At 23.3% G+C, this 20,141-nt stretch overlaps 8 protein-coding genes and 1 non-coding gene across 9 annotated transcripts; 5 read left to right on the forward strand and 4 right to left on the reverse strand.

Annotated features, from left to right (window-relative positions):
• Positions 1–210: 210 nt before the first annotated feature.
• DDB_G0292474 (hypothetical protein) lies at positions 211–1,515 on the reverse strand (the record flags this gene model as incomplete). The annotated part of the gene is made up of 5 exons (XM_629638.1): positions 211–387; positions 506–739; positions 801–1,005; positions 1,122–1,244; positions 1,325–1,515. The coding sequence occupies 5 exons, from the start codon at positions 1,513–1,515 to the stop codon at positions 211–213; spliced, it is 930 nt and encodes a 309-aa protein (XP_629640.1).
• Positions 1,516–2,894: 1,379 nt separating this feature from the next.
• Positions 2,895–5,223, forward strand: atg1 (autophagy protein 1; the record flags this gene model as incomplete). Its single annotated transcript, XM_629639.1, has 3 exons — positions 2,895–3,125; positions 3,251–4,925; positions 5,123–5,223. The coding sequence occupies 3 exons, from the start codon at positions 2,895–2,897 to the stop codon at positions 5,221–5,223; spliced, it is 2,007 nt and encodes a 668-aa protein (XP_629641.1).
• Positions 5,224–6,001: 778 nt separating this feature from the next.
• Positions 6,002–7,459, forward strand: DDB_G0292476 (hypothetical protein; the record flags this gene model as incomplete). The annotated part of the gene is made up of 1 exon (XM_629640.1): positions 6,002–7,459. The coding sequence occupies one exon, from the start codon at positions 6,002–6,004 to the stop codon at positions 7,457–7,459; it is 1,458 nt and encodes a 485-aa protein (XP_629642.1).
• A 957-nt stretch (positions 7,460–8,416) lies between these two features.
• On the reverse strand, positions 8,417–9,283 carry DDB_G0292540 (hypothetical protein; the record flags this gene model as incomplete). The annotated part of the gene is made up of 1 exon (XM_629641.1): positions 8,417–9,283. One exon carries the CDS (start codon positions 9,281–9,283, stop codon positions 8,417–8,419), a length of 867 nt encoding a protein of 288 aa, XP_629643.1.
• A 1,167-nt stretch (positions 9,284–10,450) lies between these two features.
• Positions 10,451–10,768, reverse strand: DDB_G0292542 (hypothetical protein; the record flags this gene model as incomplete). The annotated part of the gene is made up of 1 exon (XM_629642.1): positions 10,451–10,768. One exon carries the CDS (start codon positions 10,766–10,768, stop codon positions 10,451–10,453), a length of 318 nt encoding a protein of 105 aa, XP_629644.1.
• A 600-nt stretch (positions 10,769–11,368) lies between these two features.
• On the reverse strand, positions 11,369–11,441 carry tRNA-Lys-UUU-23. Its single transcript has one exon. It is a non-coding gene; the product is annotated as a tRNA-Lys (tRNA).
• Positions 11,442–12,268: 827 nt separating this feature from the next.
• Positions 12,269–16,243, forward strand: DDB_G0292478 (hypothetical protein; the record flags this gene model as incomplete). The annotated part of the gene is made up of 3 exons (XM_629643.1): positions 12,269–12,335; positions 12,413–14,607; positions 14,702–16,243. 3 exons carry the CDS (start codon positions 12,269–12,271, stop codon positions 16,241–16,243), a joined length of 3,804 nt encoding a protein of 1,267 aa, XP_629645.1.
• A 451-nt stretch (positions 16,244–16,694) lies between these two features.
• DDB_G0292480 (hypothetical protein) lies at positions 16,695–18,942 on the forward strand (the record flags this gene model as incomplete). Its single annotated transcript, XM_629644.1, has 2 exons — positions 16,695–16,719; positions 16,814–18,942. 2 exons carry the CDS (start codon positions 16,695–16,697, stop codon positions 18,940–18,942), a joined length of 2,154 nt encoding a protein of 717 aa, XP_629646.1.
• Positions 18,943–19,366: 424 nt separating this feature from the next.
• DDB_G0292482 (hypothetical protein) lies at positions 19,367–19,918 on the forward strand (the record flags this gene model as incomplete). Its single annotated transcript, XM_629645.1, has 1 exon — positions 19,367–19,918. The coding sequence occupies one exon, from the start codon at positions 19,367–19,369 to the stop codon at positions 19,916–19,918; it is 552 nt and encodes a 183-aa protein (XP_629647.1).
• Positions 19,919–20,141: the final 223 nt, after the last annotated feature.

The following is a 20,141-nucleotide window of genomic DNA, read 5'->3' on the forward strand; positions in this document are numbered from 1 at the left end:
AATCAATTTATTTTTGGTAATAATAAAAAAAAAAAAAAAAAAAAAAAAAAAAAAAAAAAAAAAAAAAAACAAAAACAAAAGCAAAATCTTTGTTAAATCTTTAATTATTTGATTTTTCTTTTTTTCTTTTTTCTTTTTCTTTTTTTCTTTTTTTCTTTTTCTTTTCCTTTTTTTATTATACAAAATTATATTCCACATTTCTTAGGGTAATTAGCAATCTACCGATTCTCCCATTGATAGAGTATTTCCACTAAATGCAAATTCTTTTGAAGGTTTCTTTTCTATTTTATCTGAACTACTTATTGTACTCTCTGAATTAATTTTTGCCTTATTTAATAATAAATAACTTGACCAATGTCCATTGGAGAGCACTAACATTACAGATACCTAATTAATTAAAATTTAAAAATTAAAATTTTAAATTTAAAATTTAAAATTTAATAATTAAAAAATCAAAAATTATGGATTACTTTATTAATTTAATAATAACTAAATAACTACTTACCATTTGGGAAAACTCAATAATACCAGTTACAAATAATTTTAAAAATTGTTTTGAAGTCTGGTATGTGTCTGTATAATATATGTTGAAAATAATCTCTTGGATTATAATAAACACAAAAACAAGTATAATTGTTGTAAGTAATATTTTGGTTTTGAAAATCATTAAATCAAAATGTTTCATTGGTGTTACTTTTCTATGGATTTTTAAATGTCTAATTAAAACAAATCCATTAAACTAATATTATTATTATTAGTATTCTGGAATTTTTGGAAAAAAAAAAAAAAAAAAAACTTACAACAATGATGGAAACAAAAATTATCAAGAGGATTATAAAACCAACAGTATCAACAGTTTCAATATTTTTCTCTAAAGTTATACTTGATACTATTATTTGATATACAACAACCAGTGATACGAAAAAATATGTCATAATTCTAATTGGTTTAGTTCTATATTGTCCAATATCATCTGCCACAAAAAGTGAATACATTATTAAAAGCCTTTTTTTTTTTTTTTTTTTTTTTATTTTTTTATTTTTTTTTTTTTATTTTGACATTAATAGTTAATATTGTTGGAAAATATTTTTATTATTTTTAAATAATAAAAATATACATACCAAAATTGAACTATAAATGTCCATTCAACAAAAATCATAGCTGAACCTAAAGTAAAAAAAAAAAAATTGAGTGTTCCCATTCCAAGATTTGGATTTGAGTAAAAAAATGCTGTTTGAATTGCTCTAATTAAGATGATTAATTTATGTATTTTTTTTTTTTTTAATATTTGTCGATACCATTATTTTTAAAATTACCCACATACCTTAAAACACAAAAAAGGGTAAGGCTAAAAAATACAAAAAATCTTGTTTCTTTTTTTTTATTCCTTAAATTTTTTATTTCGAAAATTGTTTGAAATAAATTCATTATAAAAAAAAGTGTATAAATTATAAGCCTTATTCCCATAAAAGAATACAATAACCTATCATATAATTTTGATTCAGTAATTGTCATTTTTTTTTATATTTTTTTTTTTTTTTTTTTTTTTTTTTTTTGAATATAATTTTAAATTTTATGTTATATATAATTTGTGATTTTGGTTATGGTTGTAGTGTTGTGAACTTGTCGTCTGATTTCTTTTTTTTTTTCCATATAAAATAAAAAAAAAAAAAAAAAAAAAATTTAAAAATAAAAATTTAAAAATAAAAAATTAAAAATAAAAAAAAGATTATTTTCAAAATCAAAGCAGTTTTTTATTATAATAAAAACAACACGATATTATGTTTTTTTTCATTTTTTTTTTCATTTTTTTTTGTTACTGATTGACATTCGCATCTACTCTTGTGTAGTGCAAAATTCGCTTTTTAAAATTTTCCGTGGTTTTTGGGATTTTTTTTTTTTTTTTTTTTTTTTTTAAAAAAACTTTTAATAATTTTTTAAATATCCTTTTTTATTTTTAAATAATAATTTTTTAAATATCCTCTATAAAACATTTACATATTAATTTTTTTGAAATAATAAAATTTTGGTGTTTAAAAAAAAAAAAAAGTAATCTAAAATAAACTTTTTTTTTTTTTGTTTATTTTTTTATTAATTCTTTGAACATGGTAAAAAGTGCAAACTCTTTTGTCCAATCATCTTTGTTTTGAAGTTATTTTTAGATTTTTTTTTTATATGGAATTTGAAATTTTTTTTTTTTTTTATTTTTTTTTTTAAACCACCAAATCGAGATTTCTATGAAATTATAAATTACCAAACTGTAAATGTTCATATGAAATCCTTATTTCTAATTTGAAAATATAATAATAAGATATTACTTTCAAAAACATATTTAAAATACTAAAATTATTAATATATTTAATTTATTCTTTCTAATTTTCATTTCAATCAAGTCGGATTTTTATTTTTTTTTTTTACTTATTTTTTTTATTTATTTATTTTTTTTTTATATTCATTATTATTTTTTATTTATTTGTTTATTATTATTATTTGTTATTATTTTTAAAGTTTTTAATTTTTAAAATTATTTTATTAACTGAAAAAAAATTAAATTTTGGAGAATTTACTTAAAATAATGAATAATACATTTTTTTTCCAATTAAAATATTACAATCACTTAAAATAAAAATATTATTAAAAAACTTTTTTTTTTTTTTTTTTATTTTTTTATTTTTTTTTTATTTTTTTATTTTTTTTTTATTTTTTTTTTATTTTTTTTTTTTTTTAAAATAAATTTTTTTTTTTTTTTTTTTTTTTTTTTTTTTTTTTCTCAAAAAACCACAAACACCAATACATATAAAAAAAAAAAAATAAAAAAAAAAGGACTTAAACCTAAATATTATACACACAAATATATATATTTAAATATATATATATATATCCAATATATATAAATGAAACGAGTAGGAGATTATATTTTAGATAAAAGAATAGGTTGGGGTGCATTTGCTCAAGTTTATAAAGGATTTAGTATTAAAACAAATGAACCCTTTGCCATAAAGGTTGTCGATGTTTGTAGATTAGCGGATAAGAACTCAAAATTAACAGAGAATTTAAATTATGAAATTAGAATTTTAAAAGAATTATCTCATACAAATATAGTTAGATTATATGATGTTTTAAATGTAATAGTATAAATAATAATTATAATAATACTATTAATAGTAGTAGCAGTGGTATTAGATAATTATTATAATAAAATTACTAAAATTTTTTATTTTTTTTTTATTTTTTAAATTATTATCTATAGGAAGAAACAGATCCAACATTTATTTATATGATTATGGAATGTTGTGAAGGTGGTGATTTTTCAAAGTACATAAGAACACATAAAAAGTTAACAGAAGAAAAAGCATTATATTTTATGAAACAATTAGCAAATGGATTAAAATTTCTTAGACAAAAACAGATTGTTCATAGGGATTTAAAACCACAAAATTTATTATTAAGTGATGATTCTGAACATCCAATTTTAAAAATTGGTGATTTTGGATTTGCAAAATTCATAGATCCATTCAGTTTATCAGATACTTTTTGTGGTTCACCACTCTATATGGCACCAGAGATTTTACATAGAAAGAATTATACAGTAAAGGCAGATCTATGGTCGGTTGGTATCATTCTTTATGAAATGTTGGTTGGTGAACCAGCATACAACTCAGGTTCAGTACCAGACCTATTAAATCAACTACAGAATAAGAAAATTAAATTACCATCTCATATCTCAAGTGATTGTCAAAATTTAATTTATAGTTTATTACAAATTGATGTAGAAAAAAGAATATCTTGGGAAGATTTCTTTAATCATAAATGGTTAAATTTAAATAATAATGATTCATATAAAAATAATAGCGGAAATTATTTTAATAATAATAATATTAATAATAATAATAATAATAATACTAATAATAATAATAATAATATATCATACCCAATTTCGATTAATAGCAACAACACTAATAATAATAATAATAATAATAATAATAATAATAATAATAATAATAATAATAATAATAATAATAATAATAATAATAATAATAATAATAATAATAATAATAATAATTATTATAATAATAATAATTCACCACCAAATGTATATCACGCCTCTTCACTTCCTTATGATTTTAACAACAATAATAATAACAATAATAGTAACAACTATAATAATAATACAAATGTACCAAATAGTTTACCATTTGCATACAATAACAATATTTATTCATCACCAACCGAGGCAATACCACAACCAACAACATTAAATAAATCTAAATCTCTTGAAAATACAGGTAATACAATTAGAGCACATCCATTTAAAGATGATAAAAAATCAACTACAATCCAACAACCGCAACAACAACAACAACAACAACAACAACAACAACAACAACAACAACAACAACAACAACAACAACAACAACAACAACAACAAAATAGGCAACTATCGAATTTATCTACTGATTTTGAAAGGGATTTAGTAATTTTAGATGGTGAAGAGTTAGAATCAATGGAAAGAGTATTTAATAGAGCAGTTGCAATTGCAGAATTGGGTGATCTCAGACAAAACGAACCATTGGAATGTGTACCATTGTATATTCTCGCATTAAAATTAATGAAATCGAAAATACCAAATGATCCATCAAGTTCACCTGATAAATTTATAAATACCTTTACTGAATATAAAAGAAAGTTAGTTCATATATTTTCAACTTCAAATACCTCTGTAAAAAATCAAGACCACCACTCTTCATTCTCTCCAAATCGTTTTATCTATGAAAATGCTTTGGAGTTTGGAAAAAAGGGAGCAGTCGAAGAATTGTATAATAATTACCCAACATCACTTCAGTTTTATACTGATGGTACTCTTTTGTTAGAATATCTTTCATCTATCGTAATTGATTCTGATGACCAAGAGATCATTAAGAAATGTATGTATTTATTTAATTTAATTTAATTTAATTTAATCATTTAATTAATTATTTGTTTATTTATTTAATTATTTATTTATTTAATTATTTATTTTTTTAATTATTTTTTTAATTTTTTTTTAATTATTTTTTTAATTATTTATTTAAAATTAAAATACTAATTTTTTTTTTTTTTATTATATTTTATTATATTTTAGATTTAAATGCATTTGAAGTGAGAACTCAAATTTGTAAAAAAAATTATGAAAATAGCAAAAATACAGTTTTGAATACCAATAGTATTCAAAATAATACATAATCATAATAAAATAATTTAAAAACAACACAAATTATTATTATTATTATTATTTTTTTTTTTTTTATTATCTTTTAACACTTTTTTTTTTATTTTTGTTTTTTTAATAATATATCCCTTATTTAAATTCAATTTTAAAAATCATTGTAAATAAACAAACAAATTAATGTGTAAAAATAATTCTTCTTAAGTAAATATTTTAAAACCACCATCAAATTTAATTTTTTTTTTTTATAATTTTATATTCTAAAAATTATATTTTATATTTTTTCTAAATTAGTATAAAAATAATAAATAGCAGTAAATGAATTTCTACCATTCAATCATACACCAAATGGTTTTCTCCTATAATCGTAAACGTCAAATTATTTTGTATGTAAGATTTGTTAATCCAATAATATTTTTCTATGCATATAAAATCATGAATATATGATAATAATAATTAAAAAAAAAAAAAAAAAAAAAATATCTTTGAAAAGTGTGGTTTAACTGTTTACTTTTATCAGTTTTTTTAACCTTTTTTTATTTTTATTTTAAAAAATTTATTAACAATATCTTCACAATCAAAGGATTGGGAAAAAGTATTAAATTCTCGATTTTTGGATATATAATTTAATTAAGATTTAATTTATTTAAAAAAAAAAATTAAAATTACATAAATAGAACCAAATTTTTTTTTTTTTCAATTAAAAAATAATAATAAAATTACTAAATATATATTATTATTATAAAAAAAAAAAAAAAAAAAAAAAAAAAAAAAAAAAAAAAAAAAAAAAAAAAAATGTACTGTTTAAAAATTTATATATTATTTTATATTCTAATAATATCAATGGTATCAATATCACAATGTAATTCATTTTTAATAAAAAGTAAACCAGATGTTATGATTGTTGATGAATCAATTCAAATCCATGAAATTGTTTATCAATTATTCGTCCAAAAAGTTGATCATTTTAATTTATTAGATGATAGAACATTTTTTCAAAGATTTGTTGTAAATTCAAAATATTGGAATGGCACTGGTCCAGTTTTTTTCATTATTAGTGGGGAACAAAATATGGAGGCCAGTTCTGTAAATTCTTGTCAGTATACAATTTGGGCCAAACAATTAAATGCATTAATCGTGTCTTTAGAACATAGATATTATGGTGGTAGTTATGTAACTGAAGATTTATCAACTGATAATCTAAAATATTTAACAACTCAACAAGCTTTGGCCGATTGTGTTGTATTTATCGATTGGTTTACCAAAGTATATTATCATGTACCATCATCATCAAAAATCATTTCATTTGGAGGAAGTTATGCTGGTACTTTATCAGCTTATTTGGCAATGAAATATCCTTCAAAAATAAGTTTCTCTGTTGCTTCAAGTGCACCATTGAACCCAGTGGTTAATTTTTATCAATATATGGAAGTAATTCAAAAATCAATACTTTTATTAAATAATGGTGAAAAATGTTTAAATAATATTAAACTTGCAAATAATAAAATCATTGAAATGATTCATGACCCAATATTAACTTATAATATTACAAAATTATTTGGTCTTTGTTCAAATATTGATTTTGATAATGATTTATCAACATTCATGTTTGAAATTGCAAATGTTTGGGGAACTGCTGCTCAATATGGTAATTTGGTACCTGGCTATATATCATTGGATTCATTATGTAATATTATGGTCGATGATTCAAAGGAACCATTGGATAACTATTTATACATTTGGTATGGTATGAAAAATTCTGATGAATGTAATGATGTTACCTATCAAACAATGATTGCAAATTTTAAATATAGTCAAATCGACCATTTAAATACAAGAAATGAATTATTTAATATGACAAGACAATGGTTATTTCAATGTTGTACTGAATTTGGATTTTTCATTACAAGTGATTCATATGATCAACCTTTTACTAATTTCAATTTCAATTTTCAAAGACAAATTTGTATTGATGTATTTGGAAAAAAACCTACACTTTCAACAAGTTGGACTTTGGTAGAGTATGGTGGTATTAGTCCAAACTATAACTCTGTTAGAAATGTTTTATTTGTTTCAAGTACTAATGATCCTTGGTCATCTCTTTCAATTTCAAAATCAAATCAATATAAAATCGTTATAGTTGAAAATGGTACCCATTGTTCTGATATGATACCAATAAACGAAGTTTCTGTACCTGATGTTGCAAGGGCTCAAAATGAAATATTTAATTATATATTAGATGCTTTAAATTAATTATAAAAAACAAATATTATTATTATATTTTATATTTTTGTACAATAAATAATTTTAAAATAAATAAATAAAACAAAATTAAATAAATTAAATAAAAAAACAAATTATGAAATTGTAATTGATTAAATGGAAAATGAAAGATATCCCATCATATTTGGAAAATAAAAACAATTATTAAAGTACATTGAAATTATTTTTTTTTTTTTTTTGATATAAATAAACTATTGTAGTATACAATTAGTATGTTATTTTTATTTATTTATTTTAGGTTTTTTAGTTTTTGTGAATTTAAAATGGTATGTTATTTTAGATTAGGTAATTAATAATTAATTGGTGGTGTAATTGTTGGAATTGGTTCATTTGTGTTTATGCTCCATTCTTTTTTAAATTTTTTGATGGTTTCGGACCATTGGGTTTCTTTTTGAGTTTTTGTGAGGTTGTTTTTAATTGAGTATTGGTTAAAGTTTGATAATGTTCTTGAATATTCCAATCTTATTAGCTTGTGCCATTTTGATTTTAATATATCATAATCTAGTGTTATGTTGTTTATTTGGTTGTTCCAATTGTCAATTGATTGAGTTATATTGATGTCAAATAATGATTTGCATAACCATATCCATATTTGGTGAATAACTAATGAGATTATGTTCCAATATGCATGTGTTCTGACTAGATCAAGATTTGTGTTTATATAATTCCAGTTGAACCTGTATTTTTTATATTGTGCGTTTTCTGCAAAATGAAAATTAATATTGATAGTTGGATCTGGTTTAAATGCTTTGTTGTTTGTTTGTGGTTTATCAATGAGTGTGTATAATTTTGTTGTTTGGTTTTTTGTTAGTGACCAGTTTTTGTTTCCATTGCAATTTTTATATATAAAATATTTTAATTTGTCGTGGTTTATGAAGTTGATTGTGTGCTGACAATTGAAAAACAAATGACCATAGGGATCATTATTCATTTCATTGTTGCAAATGGGGCAAACTTTGTTGTGTAGATGATTAATCGGAAGACATCTAGCATGGAATCTTTGCTTGTATAACGGCCTTTTGGATCTTTTAATTTTTGAATTTTGACAAATAGTTGGTCGTATGTGTATTTCCATAATAGTTGTATTGATTGTTGGTGCGAAGTAAGAAGTAGATCTGAATATTTCTTGCCAACATAGTCTTTTGATTTGCATTGGTGATTGTTGAGTATTGTCGAGTAGATTTCTTTGAGTGTTGGTGGTAGTGAAATATTATTTGTGGTTAATGTTTGAGAGGTTTGGTTTTTTGTTAATATTGGTTGTAGGGTTTGAACTTTATCTTTTAGATGTCCAATTTGAGTTGCATAGTTTTCCCATTCTTTTTTGATTTTTATCAGGTATGGAGAAGAGATTGATTTGTTGATGATTTGATCCATCCAACTTATCATGTATATTGAGTTATTTGCAGATTTATGCATTTGTAAAAATCTGTTGTATATCCATATCTTTTGAGCAACTTGTCGTAATTGTATATTCCACATACCCCAACCACCTTCTTTTAATGGTTTTAATGATATATCATAACACATCAAAGGTATTTTTGCACGTGAATGGATGGTTGATGTGTTGTTTTCAATGGAATTGGTATTGAGAGTTGGTGATTCAGAATTTGAGGGAGAATTCATAAACCATGAGATTAATTTATTAATTTGAATTTCTTCATCTTTTGTAAATTCTTCAAGGTATGATAAATATGTTATTGGTGATAGTGAGTAGGTGTTTATTATGGTTGTTTTTGTTTTTAATGTTGTGCCACTAGTTTTCCATAGTACTAATGATTTGATCAGTGTTTTCATTGTTTCTGGTAATTTCCTATGTAAACCATTATGATTAAAGAAATAGCCAAGAACTCTTTCTGATTGATCTTTTTTGGTTATTGGTATTCTTTTTGATTGTGGAATGTTGTTTATTATGTGTTTATCAGTGATTTTGTGGGGGTTGATTTCTATTATTGCACTTTTGTTAAAATTTAATGATGATGATGTTGAAGAGCAGAAATTATCGAAATGTTTGATTGATTGTTGTTGTTGTTGTTCGTAGTTGATGTTGTATGTTGTAGAGTCGTCTGCAAATTGGGTAAATTTGATTTTAATTTGTGGATTGGGTGAAATTGGTAATCCAATTATTGTATTGTCTGCATATATTGTTCTAGCTAATATTTCAATTACAATTACAAATAAAGTGGCTGAGATTGGGTCACCTTGTTTTACACCTCTTTTAATATCGAATTTTCTGGTCGTTTTACCATTAATTGAAATTTTTGCTTGTGAGTCAGATAATAGCTTGTGGATTAAATTTATTAATTTTATTGGTATACCAATATTAATTAATGTTCTTTTAATACTATCGTGAGAGATAGAATCAAATGCTTTAAAGAAGTCAAATAGTGTGATGATACCAGGGAGGTTTTTAGATTTGAGGTAATTGATTAATTCATTGATGTTGATGATGTTGTCTATGATGAATCTGTGGGGTACGAAACCAGTTTGGTTGTTGTTGATAATGAAAGGAAGTATTCTCAGAAGACGTGCATTGAATACTTTTGAGAGGATCTTGTAATCAGTGTTTAGAAGTGTAATGGGACGACGATTTGATAAATTATTTAATTAAATTTTTTTTTTTATTTTTTATTTTTTATTTTTTTTTATTTTATTTTTTTATTTTAAAAAAAAACAAAAGATTCTTAATTTATTAAAATTAATCTTGATTAGATTTTTTTTTTTTTTGGTTTTCGTTTTGGTTTACTGTGTGTTTGTTGAGGTTTTTGTATTAAAAGGTTGAGGTTTTTGTATTAAAAGGTTGAGGTGTATTTGTGTGTGTGTATGTGTGTTGATGTTTTGTTGACGTTTTTGCAGTTTTATGTAAAAATTTTACAATTGATTATTTCTTTTTATTGTTTTTTTATTTTTATTATTTATTATTTATTTATTATTTATTTTTATATAATTTGAAGTATATTATATTTAATCCAACATTCCTTCTGGTAAAGCATCATCTGGATTATCGGTACCTTTTTCAGTTTCTTCTAAATCAGCTGATAAACATTTATAAGCTGGAGTAAGGAAAAGTGCTGCAAATGTAACTGTAACCCATGTCATATTTAAAATTTTTCTAGTTGTGAAACAAACCAAATTTGCTGAACTAACAATAATATTTCCTAATGTTTTGTTGGTGCTTAATCTACTAAAAAATCCAACTGAAGGTTTTGGTGTTTCGTGAGATGTAGTTGCTGGTAATGATTTATTTTTTTTGGTTGGTTTCTTTGTTAATCCTTTTGCCATTTTTACTAATTATATATATATATATGTTGAGGTGATTTAAATATTATTTGTGTGTTTGTTCCTCCAAATTTTAAAATTTTTTTTTTTTTTTTTTTTTTGATATAAATAAACTATTGTAGTATACAATTAGTATGTTATTTTTATTTATTTATTTTAGGTTTTTTAGTTTTTGTGAATTTAAAATAGTATGTTATTTTAGATTAGGTAATTAATAATTAATTGGTGGTGTAATTGTTGGAATTGGTTCATTAGTGTTTATGCTCCATTCTTTTTTAAATTTTTTGATTTTTTTTTTTTTTTTTTTTTTTTTTTTTTTTTAATATTGGATTAACAAGATTGATATATCTACCTATTTTTGATTGTTTCGGACCATTGGGTTTCTTTTTGAGTTTTTGTGAGGTTGTTTTTAATTGAGTATTGGTTAAAGTTTGATAGTGTTCTTGAATATTTTTTTTTTTTTTTTTTTTTTTTTTTTTTTTGATTATTTTTTTTTTTTACCTAAAAGCGGTGTAAAGAGTGGGGAGATCCGAGAAATTTTTTTTTTTTTTTTTTTTTTTTTTTTTTTTTTTGATTATAAACAAAAGATTTTAAAAAAAAATTCGCCCAAAGGGGGGCTCGAACCCCCGACCACAAGGTTAAAAGCCTTGCGCTCTACCGACTGAGCTATCTGGGCATTTTATTAGAATTATTTTCTTAATATAAGATTTTATAGAGTATATATATAATATAACTAGTATCTCAAAGCAATTAAAAATATCAAATTGTTGGTATTGAGTTATTAAAAAGAATCGTGTTATTTATTTCTTCGTTTTAATTTATCATTCTGTTATACAATAAGTTAATTTGTAAAGTAAATTTATTTAGGGTGTAATCAAATTTAAAAAATATAAAAAAATAAATGAAAAAAAAAAAAAAAAAAAGTGAACTTTTGGGTAAAACGTACGTTAAACATTACAAGGGTTACAACAAAATGACCCTATATAGATTTTTATTTTTTTTTATTTTTTTTGAATTTTTTTTTAAATTTTTTTTTTGAATTTTTTTTTTTTAATTTTATTTTTAAATTAAATTTGATACCAAAGATAAACAAATGAGCTGTTTAAAAAAAAAAAATAAAAATAAAAATAAAAAAAAAAATAAAAATAAAAAATAACTAATAAATTTCAAACAGAAATAATAACAATAATAATAATCTAGATTTATTATAAAAATTAAGAAATCCTATTAATAATAATAAATAAAATTTTTTTTTTATTTTTTTTTTTTTGTTTTGGTTGTCCCCCTTTTTAATTCATTGTTAATTTTTTATTTATTTATTTTCTATTTATTTTTTATTTTTTTATTTTTTTTTTTTGTTCACTTAAATATATTTATATATATATAATAATTATTGAATAAATAAAAAAAAAAAGGCGGGTTGGGTGAACAAAAAAAAAAAAAAAAAAATTATTTATTTAATTATTTATTTAATTTTAATTTAAAAAAAAAAAAAAAAAAAAAATGAGACCATTACAACAATGGTCTTTGTATATAGTATCAATAATAATAATAGTAATTTTAAAAATTGGTAAGTATGAAAAAAAAAAAAAAAAAAAAAAAAAATCGAAAAATTAATTTTTTATTTTTTTTTTTTTTTAAATTTAGAAAATTGTTTAAGTTCAACCAATTTTATGCCAACATTGGCAGTTGAAAGAAGGTCAACATTATTTATAGGTAATTTAACAATAGAATCATCAGAAAGGGATTTAACTATAGGGTTATTACCAGGTACAGGTAATAATTTTGAATGGTTAGTTTTTAAAGATGGATTTAGTTTAATGGAAGGAAGGAGAGTTCAATCAGATGAATCGAATGATGCATTAAAATTTCAATGTGTTACAAGCTATGATAGTGGAATTTATTATTTCAAACAAAACGACCCAACAAACACAGGTTACAATATAGAAACGGAAAGATTCATATTAAATGTCATTGGTAATGATACGGAAACATTGGTAATGATTAGAGAACCATCATCAATAGTTATGTCTGGTACATCATTTTCAGTACAACCAGTGATTGGATTTGGAAGAGCGAAATTACCAACATGGAAAGGTGAATCCCGAGGAAGAATTGAACCAGTGATATTGGAAAGTCCATCCAACGGGAAGAACATGCATTTTCTACTACAATTTAGAGGTGTCGATATAGATTTGGAGAGAAAAGAGACGACATTCAATACGCTCTCTCTAATTGGTGAGCCTGGAGTATATAGAATTGGATTCATTGATACCGATACATGTGAAATGTATAAATCAACAATGGAAATCACAGTTATTGGTACATTGAATTCGCTTTACTTTGAATGGTCATTGTCAGCATTCATAGTGTTATTAATAATCATAGTATCATTGGTAATCAATTTCATAGCAAAACATAAGGTGAAATCAAAAGGATTCCTATCATTGAAGATGGCATTCCTCACACCAATGGAAAGTATATACAAATTCAAAGGTGAATCGATTAGATTCTACTTTAAATCACAAAGATTATTAGTATTCCAATGTTTATTCTTTACTTTTATCAGTTTGGTATTGTTCATACCAGTCACAGTGAAAGGTGATAACAAATTCCGAGACATGATACTATTGTCACAAGCCAATTGGAATGCAAATTCACCATTTCTATTCTTTTATCAAGTGCAAGTGTTTTTATTATTCTGTTCATTAATAATTTGTTATACAAGATTCAATGATGAAAGAATATATCTTTCACATGATAGTAATCATTTGGTAACATCAAGAAGTGTATTATTGACAGGCTTACCAAGATCATTGACCAATGTTCAAATGTTGAAAGATTTCCTTCAAACTGGTTATTCAAATGGTGTTTATTCAGTCTCAATCATTCTTATTAAAATATTTTCACAATCAGATAAAGATAACGATTTAAATGGTAGATTGGAACATATCTATGTCGATCCAAATACTGATATAAATCAATTACCATCAGAATTGAAAGTTGAATCAACTGGTAAAGCATTTATAACATTTTCATGTGTATCGGATGCTCATTTATTTACAAATCAATTCTCATCATACAAATGGACAAAATCATTAATTAAACGTATCACTCAACCAGTTATACCTCAAGAGTATCGTACTGAATTGGGTACTGATAATTGGAGGGCCCACCCTGCACCAAGAGTATCCGATATACTTTGGACAAAGTTACATGACCCTGCAAATTTTAGAAATGTTGGTTGGACAATACTACAAATGATTGGTATAACATTCTTCTTTTTGGTGATTGTATTCTTTGCCATCATCTTTTACGAAACTCAATTCTCAATCATTGACACAATTTCACCCATAGATTATGGTACCAAACAAGCCATGCTCGTTAGTTTAACCTCTTATTTAGCCTATTACTTTTGTCCAAGCATTATTCTAATGGGTTTAAATCATTCATTACCCGGTATTATTAGATTCATTCTAATGCGATCAAATAATTATGTTAGAAGCTTTTCAAAGAGTAAAGTCATGTTAATCACCTTTATAGCTCAATCATTAATCATCGTTATTTTCCCATCTGCTTATTTCTTAATCAATGTTAATCCAGATTCCGATCATGTTTCAAATCAAAATCTATTCTTAGTACCAATTAAATTCTTACGTAGAGGTGGTTCATTCTATATTCATTTCATTACTATATTCGCTATGTTAACTCCATTCTTAGAATTATCAAATCTTTCCGATATAGTTTATAAAATTTTATTTCATAGAAATTTAAAAACTGAAGAAATCTTTAGTTTTGAACCTTTAAATTTAAAAAAACAATATTTAAATTCATTATTATTAGTAAGTTATTATTTTTTAAAAAAAATTTAAATTAAAAAAAAAAAAAAAAAACATATTAATTTTAATTTTAATTTTATTTAAATAATAATATTAGGTAATGATGATTGGTTGTTATGGACCAATTTTTCCATTATTATGGGTATTTGTATTATCATATTTAATTGTTAAATTTTATTTAGTTAAATATGTTTGTATTGCTTCAAAGGCACCAATACCACCAAGTGATAAGTATTTTGCAGTTTCATTTCAACAATGTATTTGGTTCATTTTAACAGTGATATCAACATTTCATTTCTATTATGTAGTTTCATTTGGCCGTGTTGATTTAATGTGTGTCTATATATTCTTGGTTGTCGTTGCATTTGGTAAATATTTCCCATCTTGTTCAAAGAGTTTATGTTATAGTTTCTTTGATGGTGCAGTTTTACCATGTTTTTCAAAAGATAATGGTAAAAATAAAAAAAGTAATTCAATTGATCCAAATGATTCAGATTATTATGATGATGAAAGAGATCAAGATTATTATCAAGATTCTGATGATTCAGATTATGATGATGATGATGATGATCAATATGAAGATAATCATAGAAATAATGATGGTTATTATCAATATGATGATGATGATGATGATGAAGAAGAAGATGATGATGATGAAGAAGAATATGAAGATGAAGATGAATACGAAGATGATCAAGTAGAATTAAGAAGAAGAATGTATGGTAATAGATATAATGATAATGAATATACAGAACAAGATTCATCAGGCGAAGAATATGATGTAAATTCACCACCAGAATATTATTATGATGAAGATCGTGGTGAATTTGTTCAACAATTCCCAAGTTCTATTCATCGTCGTAATAATAATAATATGAAAAAACAAAGAGCAAATTATAGTAATAATAATAACAATAGCAATAACAATAATAATCAAAAACAGCAACAACAGCAACAACAGCAACAACAGCAACAACAGCGACAACAGCAACAACAACAACAGCAGCAACAACAAAAAAAACAAAAACATCAACAACAACAACAACAACAACAACAACAACAACAACAACAACAACAACAACAACAACAACAACAACAACATTACAATGTTAATTTAACAGAATCATTTGGATCAAGGCCACCACAACCTATTTCTAATGGTGTTTCAAGTGCAGTTTCTCAGCCAGCATTACCATTATCAGCAATTCACTCACCATTACCACCACCACCACAACCAGCAACAACAACTACTACAGATTCAAATACAGATTCTAACAGTGGATTACATGATGATTTAATTAATGAATATCTTAAAGAACCAAATCAAGATGATGTTAAATTAAATATTCATCATAAATCGAAATTAAAACAAAAGATTTTAAAGATTAAACAAAGTTATACTCAAGATCAAGGTTTTGGATTTATGTCTAGATTCTTTGGTCGTTATAAGTTACCAACTCCAGAGTCAATGACTGTTATAACTTATCTATCTCCTTATTTTGGTTTGGATATTTCTCAGTGTGAAAATGTTAAAGATATAGAAGAAGAAGAAGATCAAGATATTAACGATGATGATTATGAATATGATGATGAGGATAATTTAGGTGGAGGTGGTGATTATGAAGACTATTCTTCTTAAAAATAATAATAATAATAATAATAAATAATAATAAATAATAATAAATAATAAATAATAATAAATAATAATAAATAATAAATAATAAATAATAAATAATTATAGAATAATTTAGATCTAAAAAAAATGGTTCAAAGAATAAATTAAATCTTGTTTTTATTTTTTTTTTTATTTTTTTTAAAAACTCCACACAACTCAAAAAAAAAAAATGAGTTTCCCCACACAACTCTTTTTTTTTTTTTTTTTGTTGATAGTCTATTTTTTATTTTTTTTTAAACAGACTATTTTTTTTTTATTTTTTTTGTTAATAGTCTATTTTTTATTTTTTTATTTTTTAATTTTTATTTTTATTTTTTTTTTTTTTTTTAATCTTTTAGTCTATTTTTTTTTTTTATTTTTTTTTTTTAATCTTTTAGAACTTACACCACAACCAAACATTGTTGATTTTAAGAAAATGTCTCTTCAGCTCGATATTGATCGTAAGTGTATAAAAATTAAAAAAATAAAAATAAAAAATTAAAAAAATAAAAAATGAAAATTAAAAAATTAAAATAATAAAAATAAATAAAATAGCTTCAAAAGTTGAAGGAAAAGTTAAACAGGTTTTTAATGATTTAGGAAATGTGACACCTCGTTCAAATTATCACCCACACCATTATTATCGAACAAGTTGTAATCCACAATATAATTCACAAAATCAACATGAAACACAATATCAAAAGGTGGAACTTCAAATTTGCCAACTTGGGACATCTCTTATTGATGTTTCTCACAACAAACAAAATGATTTACAACAACAACAACAACAAGAACAACAACAACTACAACAACTACAACAAAAACTACAACAACTACAACAACAACAACTACCACAATTGAATGAACAACAACAACAACAACAACAACAACAACAACAACAACAACAACAACAACAACAACAACAACAACAACAACAACAACAACAACAACAACAACAACAACAACAACAACAACAACAACAACAACAACAACAACAATTACTACCACAAATGTATGAACAACAACAACAATTACTACCACAAATGTATGAACAACAACAACAATCACTACCACAAATGTATGAACAACAACAACTACAACAACAACTACAACAAATACAACAACAACTACAACAAATACAACAACAACAACTACAACAACAACTACAACAAATACAACAACAACAATCACTGCCACAAATGTATGAACAACAACAACAATTACTACCACAAATCTATGAGCAACAACAATCACTACAACATATGTATGATCAACAACAAAAACAACAGCAACAATCACTACAAATGAATGATCAACAACAATCACTACCATATATGTATGATCAACAACAATCACTGCAACAAATGAATGATCAACAGCAATCACTACCACATATGTATGATCAACAACAGCAGCAACAACAACAACAACAACCACTACCACAAATGGATGAACAACAATCACTACCACTAATGTATGAACAACAACAACATCATCAGCAACAACAACAACAACAACAACAACAACAACAACAACAACAACAACAACAACAACAACAACAAGAACAAGAACAAGAACAAGAACAAGAACAAGACCAAGAACAACAACAACAACAACAACAACAACAACAACAACAACAACAAGAACAAGAACAAAAACAACAACAACAACAACAAGAACAAAAAAAAAAAAAACAACGAAATGGAAAAAGAAATGATAAAAAGAATTTAGAAAAATCAATAGTAAAAAGGGCAAAAGGAGACGTAAAACATATGGAACAATCATTTTTAGATCTCTTTGAATCAATTGATTATCCCCTGTCAATAAGACATGAATTAGAAATAGTACCTAAAATAAATAGTACTAATTCAAATCAAATGATAAGGGTTGTAAATAACAAGTTAGTGGTATTCCCAAACAAAGCTTATAATAGTCAAACTTTGAGAGTTTATTTTCAAAGCACTTTAGATTTAGAAATGTATGATTTGAATGTAGAGCCAGGTGATGGATTTACTGTTAAAGTTGGACCTTTAAATCGATTTTCAGATATTTATTATACTGAAATAAAAGTAAGTGGGATAATGAACGGACGAGATTTAATATTTACTTTTCAATTTCAACCAAAACCAAACCAAAATGGGCTAAAACATACAATTATTGCACCGCCAATTAAAACTTTTACAAAAGCTGAACATTTTACTCCACCAGATTGGTGTATGTTGATTAATAAAAAAAATATGTCAAAAGATAATTTAAAAAAATATCAAGGGAAGTCATATTATAAAATTACAGTGTTGGTTGATTTTGTTAAGATTCCAAAAAACACCAAGGATCCCAATAACGATCAACGTAAATTATTAGCTATAAACTTAAAAGGTACAAAAGAAGGTAATAGTTTCACTATTCATCAAATAAAAGGTGATGAAAGGTCACCACCAAGCCTTCCAGGAATGGATTCATATAAAAGTGATTTTCCACTTAGGGTTACAAAAAAAAGATTCATCGAATTTTATGTGGCCTTGGAAGATGATAAATATCAAATAAAAGTTTTTTATGAAAATGCTCAATCGCTTGATAAAAGATTAACAGGAACCCAACAAGAAAAAGAAAATATTCAAAATGAAGAAAATGAAAAAATAAGCAATATCACTTATTTCTGTTTATTAGAAATTAATGATTCATAATATGTTGGGGGGAAAAAAAAAAAAAAAAAAAAAAAAAAAAAAAAAAAAAAAAAAAAAAAAAAAAAAAAAAAAAAACTAGTAATTAATAATTCAAATAGTTAAATAGTCATTAATTAAAATTTTGATAGTTTGACTATTTAATTTTATTATTTTTTTAAAAAATATATTTAAAAATTAAATAAAAATAAATCAAAAAAAAAAAAAAAAAAAAAAAAAACATAAAGTCAATTGATTTACCATAAAGTTCAAAATTCCACAAAAACATATTTTTTCTTTGAATCATCAAAAAAAAAAAAATCTATTTTAATTTTTATTTTTTTTATTTTTTTATTTTTTTTTGGTCATCATAAATCAGAAATTCTAATTTTAAAAAAAAAACAAAAATAGTTAAATAAATAAAAAAAAAAAAAAAAAAATTTAAAAAATGACAACTAAATACATAGTTTTGGTTAGAGCACTTAGTACAAAGATTAAAATGAAAGATTTAAAAGATCAATTAGAAAAGATTAAAGGATTTAAAAATTTAAAAACATTTTTTACAACTGGAAATATTATTGTGGATGTACAACAAACAATGACTAAAAAAGAAGTTTGTATGGAGATTTCAAATGTTCTATCAAATGAATACCAAATGGAGAAACCATTGATGGCAATTTTCAATATTGAAGAATATAATGATATATTATCATCAAACCCATATGAAAAATCAAATGAAACTAAAACTGTGATTTTCTTTCCAATTAATGAATTTTTAAAACAATCTGATTGTGATAAAGATAAAGATTTCATGACAAAATCATCTCAATGGCAATTAGTAAATGGTGTCATTTGGTATTTAGGTCCAACAACTGGTACTGCTTCTGATGTTAAAATTTTTAAATTAATTGAAAAAAAGATAAAACCAGGTTCAAATCATGAATATACATTTCGTACTTTAAGATCAAGTCAAAAAATATTAGATACTGCAAATAAATAAAATAAAGTAAAAATAAAATAAAGTAAAATAAAATAAAATTAAATAAAATAAAATAAAATAAAATAAATAAATTATTTATTTATTTTTTTTATTTTATTTTTTATTTTTACTTTATTATTATTATTTTTTCTATAACAAAATTAATTTTTTCAGTTTTTTAAAAAAAAAAAAAAAGATTTGTTTTTTTTTTTTTCTCTTTTGGTAATTTAATTTTTTACTTTAT

This window comes from Dictyostelium discoideum (assembly GCF_000004695.1).
Source record: "Dictyostelium discoideum AX4 chromosome 6 chromosome, whole genome shotgun sequence".
NCBI lineage: Eukaryota > Evosea > Eumycetozoa > Dictyosteliales > Dictyosteliaceae > Dictyostelium > Dictyostelium discoideum.